At 43.2% G+C, this 12,650-nt stretch overlaps 1 protein-coding gene across 1 annotated transcript in view; it reads left to right on the forward strand.

The window, feature by feature from the left end:
- phldb1b (pleckstrin homology-like domain, family B, member 1b) overlaps window positions 1–12,650 on the forward strand; it is a 146,956-nt gene that overhangs the window by 104,815 nt on the left and 29,491 nt on the right. Inside the window, exons 12-18 of the mRNA XM_085796635.1 lie at window positions 1,276–1,404; window positions 4,682–4,837; window positions 6,076–6,186; window positions 7,115–7,204; window positions 8,321–8,455; window positions 9,927–10,082; window positions 11,655–11,825. Coding sequence (XP_085652761.1) covers window positions 1,276–1,404; window positions 4,682–4,837; window positions 6,076–6,186; window positions 7,115–7,204; window positions 8,321–8,455; window positions 9,927–10,082; window positions 11,655–11,825 — 948 coding nt within the window. The remainder of the gene's footprint in view (window positions 1–1,275; window positions 1,405–4,681; window positions 4,838–6,075; window positions 6,187–7,114; window positions 7,205–8,320; window positions 8,456–9,926; window positions 10,083–11,654; window positions 11,826–12,650) is intronic.

Here is a 12,650-nt window from a genome sequence, read left to right on the forward strand (position 1 = left end):
TATCTATCTATCTATCTATCTATCTATCTATCTATCTATCTATCTATCTATCTATCTATCTATCTATCTATCTATCTATCTATCTATCTATCTATCTATCTATCTATCTATCTATCTATCTATCTATCTATCTCCCTTTCTTTTTTCATTCTTTCTTTCTTTCTTTCTACCCCCTTTCTCTGTCTTCTTTCTTTCTTTCTTTCTTTCTTTCTTTCTACCCCCTTTCTCTGTCTTTTTACTTCCTTTCTTTCTTTCTTTTTTTCTACCGCTCTTTTTTTCTTTCTTTCTTTCTACCCCCTTTCTCTGTCTTCTTTCTTTCTTTCTTTCTTTCTTTCTACCCCCTTTCTCTGTCTTTTTACTTCCTTTCTTTCTTTCTTTTTTTCTTTCTACCCCCTTTCTCTGTCTTCTTTCTTTCTTTCTTTTTTTCTTTTTTATTTCTTTCTTTCTTTCTTCCTTTCTACCCCCTTTCTCTGTCCTTTTCTTTCTTTCTTTCTTTCTTTCTTTCTTTCTTTCTTTCTTTCTTTCTTTCTTTCTTTCTTTCTGTCTTTTTACTTCCTTTCTTTCTTTCTTTCTAACCCCTTTCTGTCCCTTTCTTTCTTTCTACCCCCTTTCTCTGTCATTTTCTTTCTTTCTTTCTTTCTTTCTTTCTTTCTGTCTTTTTACTTCCTTTCTTTCTTTCTACCCCCCTTCTGTCCCTTTCTTTCTTTCTACCCCCTTTCTCTGTCCTTTTCTTTCTTTCTTTCTTTCTTTCTACCCTTTTCTCTCTCTATCTATCTATCTCTTTCTATCTATCCACCATATTTTCCAATCGACATGTTTATATGATGCAGTTTTATTCAGATCAGCATTTATTTCTATTTTATTCTGATTTCTTTGTCTCCATGTAAACGTGGCTTGTGACAAAACAACAAATGGCTTCCTTCAGCAGGTTCTCTGTGGGTATTGAAGCTGTTCTCATTTGATGAATGGATCTAAATAATAAGACTTGAGCTATAACTGTCTCTCCTCTGTCATCCATCCATCCATCCATCCATCCATCATCCGTCCATCCATCCCACAGGTTTAACACCGACGCCTCCTGTGCTCTGCCAAGCTCTAAAACAATCAGTCAGGACGTGTGTGTTGGCTAACACCTCGCAGCTTTGTTTATGTGCATGGCGTGGATTTTCAGCAGTGTGTTTCTCTCTCTCTCTCTCTCTCTTTCTCTCCCCTCTCACCCATCCATCCTGTGTGTGTGTGTGTGTGTGTGTGTGTGTGTGTGTGTGTCTCTTCTAGGAGAGGGCTAATGTTGAGGCCGAGCGCCGCGCCCTGCAGAGCCTCCAGGAGGGCTTCGCTGAGCTGCAGAACCAGCTGCATAACTGCCCCGAGTCCCTGCGAGAACAGTTGCAGGAACAGCTCAAAAGGGTGGGTCCGCCAGAAGCACCGAGACTCCGCCCCCTTTCACCGAGACTCCGCCCCCTTTCACCTGACCCACAGTCGTTTTTACGTTAGACCCCTATTACTACGCAATTAATTGTTATTTCTAGGCTATTTCTTGACATAATCACATTAGCGTCCTGTAAATCAAAAGGATAGTACAACATTTTGGCAAATTGGCCCATTGCCATAATCCCTATAGTCATAGCAGTAGGTTCATGGGATTTCTTGGTTTCCCTCATCAAACTCATCAAATACACAATCCAACAACTCCACAACGCTCTGGTGGACAAGTTGTGACCTGCACATTCACCACGCTATGAGATAATAACACAACGTTACCAGACAGAGTTGTTTTAGAGGGAAATTCATGCAAAACCGCTGATGCACGTTGCCTTCAGGGACAGTTTTTCATCAAGCAGTCTCTGAATTTCCCTCTAAAACAACTCTGTCTGGTAACGTTGTGTTATTATCTCATAGCGTGGTGAATGTGCAGGTCACAACTTGTCCACCAGAGCGTTGTGGAGTTGTTGGATTGTGTATTTGATGAGTTTGATGAGGGAAAAACCCAGAAATCCCATTAGCCTCCGTAGCGTAGCTCTGAGCAGCTCATGGCTCTGCTCCGCCGTTCTAAAAAATAGCTTGCACCGACAATTAAAGGTAACAAACCTACTGCTATGACTATAGGGATTATAGCAATGGACCAATTTGCCAAAATGTTGAACTATCCCTTTAAAGGGTTACTAAACAAACTCTCTGTGTCTCTGTGACACAGTGTCATTTCACACACAGAGCTGCTGCCGACACCTTTGACCCTTTAGCAAGAGCCTGCGACACACACACACACACACGTTATGACCCCTCTCCCCTCAGTCGTGCAGGAATCGACTCCAAAGCAAATGAACGTCCCCCGGTCACTTCAGCTGTCAGTGCTGCATTTTTATGGTCACAGTGTTGGTCATGTGACACGATGACACCTTGACCTCCTGCTGCTCCTGCTGCTCCTGCTCCTCCTGCTCCTCCTGCTCCACCGCTGCTGCTGCTGCTGCTGCTGCTGCATGTGTGAATCTGACCTGCACCTCCTCCTCTTGCTGTATAATGAGTCTGTATAACTCCGTCCTCACTAATCCATTAACACGCTGCAGCGTCGGCCGCTGACTAGACCCATTCTCTGTCTGCGCTGCTCTCATCCTGTGACTTCTCCAACATGTCGGTTATTAACGCTGCTGTTTGGTTTTGGAGTCACACTCTGCATTGTGGGTTCATCAGAAGAACAAACAGACATGTAGAATAGTTGATACAGCAGGAGAAGTAGATAAAAGTCTATGCATTTTTTTTTTGACAATTTTGAGACAATTTGTTTTGATTATTGCCAAAAAAAACCCAAAAAAAAAACTGGTCTTAAAGGTATAGTGTGTAGGAATTCCCCCCATCTAGCGGTGCGGTTGCATATCTGAACGTATTCTTGATGTTGCATTCACGTGAAATGGGGCAGACGTCAGACAGACAACAGACGCTGCATGTAACAGGATAAACAAGCGTCTATGTAAACAAGTGGTCCGCCAGCACGAGGCAAAACAATACAGGCCTGACAATATGTTGTCATGGTGATGTGGTATTGTTTTACCGTCTTTCTCTGGTGGAGTGAAATGACATCCAGTTGGTTTGCCGACGGCCGTCTGCCTGACTGCACCTGAATGCAACACCAGTGCCTCCGTCCTTCCTCACACTACACAGTGGTGACAGTTTTAACAGGCCGAGCCCACAGCTCCGCTCAGTTTCCGTGGTTACCTACGGTCACAATGCAACATGGCCGCCTCGGTTCGGTGCGTCGCCCACTTATGTATTTGTAACGACTTGTAACAACTCATTCTAAGGAACCAGAAAGCTTTCATTTGTATGCGGCTGTGATTCCACTTCAGTGAAATACGGATTTATGAAAGACAGATTGATTTTTGATAATAAAAAGTCAAACACAGTGAGGAAGCTTTCTGTCTTCTTCTCGGTTGTTGGGGTTTTTATGTGAGGCAGCGTTACAGCGCCACACACAGTCCTGGTGGACGAACTGCAGCGTTTGGAGTCTCATGTTTTCAGTGGATCAATCAGAGTGGACGCAGATATTTGTTGAAGCGATGCAAACGTCTCCATGTGGACGACAAGGCCTGAAGTGATCTGATCAGACACTGAGGACGCCTTTAATATCCGATGATGTCTGAGCCACTCGATCAGCTGCATCTTAAAGGGATAATTCAACATTATGGCAAATTCTCCTATCGCCATAATCCCTATTAGTCATAGCAGAAGGTTTGTTACCCTTAATTATCGGTGCATGTTGTTTTGAGATCCGTGGGGCAGAGACGTGAGCGGCATGTATTTCCACGTTTCCCTCATCAAACTCATCAAATACACAATCCAACAACTCCAAAACGCTCTGGTGGACAAGTTGTGACCTGCACATTCACCACGCTATGAGATAATAACACAACGTTACCAGACAGAGTTGTTGTAGAGGGAAATACAGAGACTGCTTGATGAAAAACTGTCCCACATCAGCGGTTTTGCATGAATTTCCCTCTAAAACAACTCTGTCTGGTAACGTTGTGTTATTATCTCATAGCGTGGTGAATGTGCAGGTCACAACTTGTCCACCAGAGCGTTGTGGAGTTGTTGGATTGTGTATTTGATGAGTTTGATGAGGGAAACCAAGAAATCCCATGATCCTCCGTAGCGTAGCTCTGAGCAGCTCACGGCTCTGCTCCGCCGTTCTAAAAATAGCTTGCACCGACAATTAAAGGTAATGAACCTACTGCTATGACTATAGCGATTATGGCAAAATGTTGAAATGTCCCTTTATAGTCAGGTTTTTTAGGGTGGTGTTTACAGGGTGTGTGTTTTAAATATTCTTCCAGTTGAAGTGACCGACCCCTCCCTCACTGTACCACACACACACACACACACACACACACACACACACACACACACACTGGTGCCTGTGCTGCAGTAGGAGCATGTTCGTCACGGCTGTCTGCTTAATTAAACCCCCCAAACTCCCCAACCCCCCCAACGTTAAAAACCAAAACCAAAACCAGCTTGATCTGGGCTGGGAAGATGTTTCAGAGACAAACATCACAGTGTTTCCTGCTTTTCACGCTGGTCTGGGAACAGTGGATGGCTTCAGAGTGAGCAGAGAGTTTTCCATTATACTGTATATGATTTCACCACTGATTACGTCTATGTGTGTGTCTGTGTGTGTTTCCTCCATCAGGACGGTGACACGTTGGAAGCGGGAACCAAAAAGTTTGAGGACCTGGAGTTCCAGCAGCTGGAGAGAGAGAGCAGCCTGGAGGAGGAGAGAGAGACCATCAGTCAGCAGCTTCTGCAGGAGCGAGCCGAGTACCACGGCAGCGTGGCCAAGAGGAAGGTCGGGAAAATGTGTCCTTTTTCTTGACAAAATGTCTAATTTCTAGTCATTTCGTGTCTTATTTTAAAGTCTTGCCTCACTCCCGAGTCCATGACCAGCAGATAGACACCATCCTTTCGACTGTGCGTGCAGTAACAAGGGAGATAGAGCCGTATCACCCGTAATTAGCTTAGCTCAAACACTGGAAGTGTATGGGTAGTGTTAGCCTGCCTCCACCTAAAGTCATCAGAGAAACTCTTCAGCAACTCTAAACGGAAACCGGCGGGCCGATCTTCGTCTCAGAGCTGACAAAACTCTCGAGCGGTCAAATGCCGGTAACGGGACGAGATCGGTCAAAACGGAGGGTTCAAGCAAAGACGGTTTATTTTGGTTCAAGCTAGCTACATCGAGGGTAGGTTAGCTTCCTGTTTCAAAGTAAAAGCACAAATTCTATCCTCATGGTTTTCTGTAGAAGGGCAACGGGTGTTTTATTTTGTGAAAGTAACCGGAAGTGCGTTGGTCACAACGGCTAGCTTGAGTAGCGCCTAATTCGTCTGAACAAAATTGTAAACAGCTGGTATTTAGACAAATTAACGACACACTGCTGATCTAAACGGCTACTTTCTCATCTAAACATGTTTGAAATGTCGATAAAGTGATATATTTACAGAGTTTAGAGCTAAAATGAAATCAGCTTCTGACTGCTGATTTCAGCTCGGGTAGGAGGCAGGCTAACACTACCTATACACTTCCAGTGTTTGAGCTAAGCTAATTACGGGCGATACGGCTCTATCTCCCTTGTTACTGCACGCACAGTCGAAAGGATGGTGTCTATCTGCTGGTCATGGACTCAGGAGTGAGGCAAGACTTTAAAATAAGACTCATCACCTAAAAATGTACTTGTTTTTCGATAATTTTCACTTGAAATAAGTAGAAAAATCTGCCAGTGAAAGCAAGTTTTTTGTGCTTGTAATAAGAAAAACTTGCTCCACTACCAGATTTTGTGAAAATATGCTTGGAAGAAGTAAAAAGTGTCTAAAAACAAGCTACTTTTTATGTGATGAGTCTCATTTTAAGTATAATGAGATTGTTTTGAGTAGAAATAAGTCTAGTATAAATAAATATTCTTGGTAAGATTTTGAGTTTTTGGAATGAAAAAAACAGACTCAGGTATTCAGTGTGTGTTTACACTTCCTCTGATGTTGATACAGTTTACATTAAAGATTTAATCAAATGATTGTTGTGTTTGTTTGTTGCAGGAGAAGGTGTCGGCTCTGGAGAACCAGGCCAACCAGCTCAGCCTGCAGGCGTCTCAGGAGTGCGAGCGGCTCAGTAAAGACAGGACGCTCGCACTGCAAATGCTGCAGAAGGTGAGTTCATAAACACAGGGACAAGGCGCTCAACATGCAAAACAAAAATATTCACATTTCCTTTTCATTCATGATCCTCACACACACACACATCGGCCCGACATCTGTGACGACAGATTACAGATACTTATAGCCGTGCTTTTCCATGTTTCACCAAAAAAACATCAAATTAACTGTTTGCACATGAGCAAGTAGATGAAAGATTTACCTGCACCGTCTCAAATCTTAGGGGCAAAGTTGCTGCTTTCACTAAAGGAATAGTTCACCAAAAAATGAAATTCGTTTCGTCATTAGTGACTCACCCTCATGCTGATGAATACTCCGGAGTAGTTTTTTATTCCTCAAAGTTCATCTGGAGACCCAGGTGGCCGCTTCGTAGTCCAACAAAAACTTAATTTGAGATTAATATAGCGACTGACACAAAAACGTCCATAAAACTACACAAAAACCATTTAATATTCCTCCACACTGCTCGTCCACTGCAATCCAAGTGTCCTGAAGGGATATAGTCCAGAGTTTACTGGAAACAACCTCATTTAGGACATTTTTACAGCCTAAATAGTCCTGTTTCCAGTAAACTCTGGACTATATCCCTTCAGGACACTTGGATTGCAGTGGACGAGCAGTGTGGAGGAATATTAAATGGTTTTTGTGTAGTTTTATGGACGTTTTTGTGTTGGGCCCTATTGACTCTCATATAAAGTTTTGGTTGGACTACGAACCGGCCTCCTGGGTCTCCAGATGCACTTTGATGAATAAAAAACTACTCTGGAGTATTCATCAGCATGAGTACTATTTCATTTTTTGTTGAACTATTCCTTTAAACACAAAGATGAAAGAATAAAAAGTCGCAGATAAATAACCACAGAGAACCTGTCTAAGTATCAAACACTAGAAGTGTCTCCTGACTGATGTTGTGACGCTGCAGGAGAAGGAGCGGCTCTCGGCCCTGGAGAAGAGATACCACAGCCTGACGGGAGGGAAGAGCTTCCCCAAGTCGTCCACCGCAATGAGAGAGGTGAGACACCGCCGAGCCTCAGAGTGTGTGTGTGATCAGTGAAAAAACACACACACTCAACCTCACTGACCTCCTGATCTGTCGCTGTGATCAGACGGATCCAGAGTTAAAGGATAATTACCATTTTTTACAATCTGGACCTTATTTCTAGCATAACATACGATCATTTCCTCACCCAGATAACTTTGGTGTCATTACAAGTGGTTGTGATGAAATGAGCTCCAGCCGAGAGCCGCGTATATCCGTATATTGTGAGTCTACAGGGCAGCAGAATGCAGCCTCTAAATAACACATTATCTGCAGAGAAACTCCTTCATTTCACCAATATTTAGTTCTGATAGGCTAGTGCTATTCCCCTCTGAGTCCGGGGTTAGCTGTTATCAACATCCGGGGTCTGTAGGTTGACCTACTGACTCTGACCTGGATGATGTCATCTCCAACCGCGGTGCGGCTTGTTGCTACCGCTAATGCTACGGTTCGTTTCTGCGTGTTTCCGACTTGTCAGAACAAAATGAGCAGCTGGATGAAGTTCAGCTTCCACAGGCTTCCTCTCCTCAACCTGGACTCACTAAAGCTCCGGCTGGTTGAGATAAAAATGGACCCGAATGCCGAAGCAGAATGATTATTATCAGAATGAGCCGCGCGGTGCTCAGAGATGACATCATCCAGGTCAGAGGTCAGTAGGTCAACCTACAGACCCCGGATGTTGATAACAGCTAACCCCGGACTCAGAGGGGAATAGCACTAGCCTATCAGAACTAAATATTGGTGAAATGAAGGAGTTTCTCTGTAGATAATGTGTTATTTAGAGGCTGCATTCTGCTGCCCTGTAGACTCCATTATACGGATATACGCGGCTCTCGGCTGGAGATAATTTCATCACAACCACTTGTAATGACACCAAAGTTATCTGGGTGAAAAAATGATCGTATTTTATGCTAGAAATAAGGTCCAGATTGTAAAAAAAACGGTATTTACCCTTTAATGACAGTTAACTGATGTAACTGAGATGTTGGTCGCACACAGCAGAGCGACGGCCAGCGACAGACACACACACACACACACACACACACAGACTGATTAAAGCGCCTTGTGTCCCTGTCGACTGTGTAACAGGAAATGCTCCACATCAGCGAGGCGGAGCTGCTGCTGGAGGACGTCCTCTCCTCCCAGCATTCCCTCTGTCAGGCCCCTCCCTCCTACTTACACCCCCCCCCCTCCTGTCAGTTGTACCCCAGCAGCCCCACCGAGGTAACGGACTAACGTACAGTAACGCTGCTGTGCATGAAGCCCGCTACGCCCCCCCGCCCCTCCTCTACCCCCCCTGCTTTCTCTATGTGCAACTCACCCCCCCCCCCACCTCCGCTTCCCCAAAACAAGGTCCTTGTGTTGCACCGTCAGTGTCCTGGTCACTGTTCTGTGTCGTTGTTCACCAGATCTTAAAGGTCCCATATGTCAAACTGATCCGAAGTGTTGATCCAGAAAACAAAAAGTTGGTAAACCTTTAATTTACAGGCTGTTAATTACATGATAATGTCAAGAAATAGTAATTGGTTATTAATGTCAAGAAATAGCTTAGAAATAACAATTATTGCACAGTAATGTCAAGAAATAGTCAAGAAATTACAATTAATTGTGTATTAATGTCAAAAAACAACCAAGAAATAACAATTAATTGCGTAATAATGTCAAAAAATAACAATTAATTGCGTAGTAATGTCTAGAAACAGCCTAGAAATAAAATACATTTTCGTGTCATGCCACCAATATGAAATTACAAGACACATTTAATGACAAATACCAAAAAAGACTAGACGGCCCTTCCTGTTGGTGTTACCTGCCACACAGGTGTGACACATACAGTAAATAAACGATTAAGATTACTTTCAGTACTCAACTATATATCGCTCTTCGTCTCATTGCCCAAGCCTTTTCAACAAATAAAGAAAATGCAAAAATATTCACCTGAAAAAGATAAGTTATTTGGATCCACTTTACTAAACTATTTTTGTCTTATAGAGTCATAAAAAGGACAGTAGAACACAAAATGAATTTCATTCTCCACCTCTTGGATGTCACATAAATTCTATCGTCTTCTGCTGTGCCAACATCTCTGCCTGTCTCGATATGAAGACCAAGAATACCAGCTCTCATAGAGCACACAGGGATCTTTTCTTTTTAAACAAATTATACAAAACATAGTTTTTTGGGCCAAATGCCTGTTTTATTTCACACAGCTTTGGTTTACCCCAAATATCTAATGCCCATCTATCTTTACTTTGTCCCTTTACATTACTACAGTATTATGTATATGGGACCTTTAATTATTGATAATTAAGCACAGTAACTTTCAGACGACATCGTCTTTAGTGGAGTACTTCACCTCTGTTGGTCCAGTTTCACTTAAGTTTAAATATGAATCGTGTTGCTGTTCGTCTTTATTTTACACACACACACTCTCTGCATCTTGAACCCGACACGACAACAACAAACACCAGATAAAAACCTGGACCTGGTTGTTTGAAGTCTGATGACGTCACCTCCAAACTGAAAAGCTCAAAGCGTTATGGGATGTTTGTTTCTGTGCTTCTCTTTCTATACATACAGTATATATGTAGTATGTGTGTGTATATGTGTGTGTGTGTGTGTGTGTGTGAGTGTGTGTACATCGTCCTCATGGCTTCTCATCCCTGTCTCGCCCGTTGTCGGCCGCCGGCTTCAGGACTATTTGAGGCTGTCGGACGTTTGTAAGATGTCCGTCGCCCACGGTGACGGCAGCAGCAGCAGCAGCAGCAGCAGCAGCAGCAGCTCGCCGGCCGCTGCCGCCGCACGCAGCCGCTCGTTCGCCATAGATGCTGCGTTAGCTGGCGCCTGCGAGGTACCATCACTTCCTGTCTGTCTGACCTCTGACCCCTGACCCCTGACCTCTGACCCCGGCCCCTCTGTTGTGTCGTCCTGCTGCTGCGCCCCCTGCTGGTCTGTAGCCAATCAGACTGACTGACTGTGTCGTGGTGCATGAGCTCACTCTCTCTCTGCTGCTGAGGTCACTGATGATGATGAAGATGATGATGATACCGTTACTTTACGGTGTCATAATTATCGGAAAAAGTGTGTTCATTTGTCTTTGTATGATGACTGGTTTAGGAGTTATGAAAATTGCCATTCGTGCGGACAGAAATTCAAAATGGCCGGCAAAAAACCCCCATGGAACATTAGTTGACCTGGGCAACAAGCAAAAATCTTAAGTAGACATCTTAAGGGTCCTTAAAAACCAAAAATGTTTGAAACATATCCACCAACACATCCACAAAATTTTGTGCGTCTATCACAAAATATACAATTCTTGTGATTTATTGAGCTAATCTGCCCCACAGGGGATGCACATTTTTGGGGGGGCGCTACCCACACGTTTAGCCCTGTTGCTCCTTCCATGAATGCACGATCCTTACAATCTGTACCTCGTTGTAAAGGTGACTAATCAGGCTTTCCAACAATATACAATACATCGCCAGTTGGTATTACTAAAAGGGCAGTTAAGTTTATATTGATCATTCATTTATTTGCATAACAAACGGCTGCCACGGCCACTAGGGGGCGCTTTTGAGGTGGCCCAATATCCAGATTTGTTTGAAACACATTCACCAACACATAATTTCATGCTTTTATCACAAAGTGAACGATTGTTCAGCTAATCCGCCCCACTAGGAGTCATTATTATCCCATTCCCCAAACCCTTGACATCAATAAACATACTATAACGTAAAAAAACATACTTATGTATATAATATACATGTTACTTTAACCTTCAAAGTCATCTAGCAAACGTAACATACTGTTGCTAATGTCTTTTGAACTTTGTGAAGTTTTACGAGGAGAAACGGGAGAAGTGTTAGCTTCTAGCTAACGTTAGCTAGCGTTGTTAGCTAACTAACTAGCTAGTGAGTGACCAAAACAATGATTTTTTTCACCACTTTTCGGAAAAGTCACGTAATGCTCTTTAGCCACGTCTGTCTTCTATCACGGACACCATTTTTCTGATATATTAGTTAGGCAAATTCTAATTTTCCTTACAAGCAATTTAAATCTGCCTAATTTTCAATGGTTTCCAATGGGAGTTAACCATTGTTTGTCCAACCTAGCAACAGTAACCGTGGAGGGCGGGACTTACCAAAGGGTCGATTCTAACCAGATCAATAATCAAACTGACCACAGCAGGTCAGAGCTGAGTGATGTGACGCTGTCGGCTGCTTCTGTCGCTCCAACCCCGACGTCCAGCGCGCGCGTGTGTGTGTGTGTGTGTGTTGACGCCTCCTGCTGTGTGTTTTAACCCCTTCACCTCCTCCTCCTCCTCCCTTCACTCCTCAGGTCAGCTGACGTGTTTCCTCCTGTCCTTACACCTCTCTCTCTCTCTCCTCTTCACCTGTGTGTGTGTGTGTGTGTGTGTGTGAAGGAGTATGTGACGGTGGGACAGTTGAATCAGATTTATGGGATGCCGAAGGTGGAGTCGTCCCCCACCTCCCCGCTCCGCCAGCCCCTGCAGTCCGGAGCGGTAGACCCCTCCTCCGCCTTCTCCTGCCTCCTCCCCTCTCCTCACGGCTCCTCCCTCTCTCTCTCTGTGGAGGTGTGTGTGCTTTCCTCCCTGTTTCCTCCTGACACACACACACACACACACACACACACACACACACACACGTTTTGTTCATTCACAAGAACTTGTAGAAAATAGAAACAGACCCGACTTTTAATTGAGAATTTGCAGTAAATACAACAACATACTGTACAAATGTGAGAAGAGGTTTCTGTTCATTAAAAACTTTAATGGGATTTCTTGGTTTCCCTCATCAAACTCATCAAATACACAATCCAACAACTCCACAACGCTCTGGTGGACAAGTTGTGACCTGCACATTCACCACGCTATGAGATAATAACACAACGTTACCACACAGAGTTGTTTTAGAGGGAAATTCATGCAAAACCGCTGATGCGCGTTGCCTTCAGGGACAGTTTTTCATCATCAGTCATCATCATTTCCCTCTAAAACAACTCACAAAGCACATCACCTTTGATTTCATTTTTTTTCTTCTTTATCTTCAGATTCTTCTAATAGTTGTTGCCTAGCTGCATTCTGAATAAAAACACATTTATGAGCTGGGTAACACTTTATTTGACGCCTATCTCTATAATGCATTATAACCATACTTATAATGAGTTATAATGCAGTTATAGCACTGTATAATTATAGTTATAAACACTCATAAATGATCATAATGCTTTATAACAATAATCATAACACACTATAAAGCATTTTATCATGATTTATAAGGTCAGGTATTATAATACGTTATAACTGTTAGTAACTCGCTGACAATGTCCACATCGATAATGCATTATAAATATAGTTATAATGTGTTATAATTGGCTTATAAATGTGCATAACTATCAT

This window comes from Trachurus japonicus, chromosome 13, assembly GCF_045865225.1.
Source record: "Trachurus japonicus isolate A0001 chromosome 13, Traja_1.0".
NCBI lineage: Eukaryota > Metazoa > Chordata > Actinopteri > Carangiformes > Carangidae > Trachurus > Trachurus japonicus.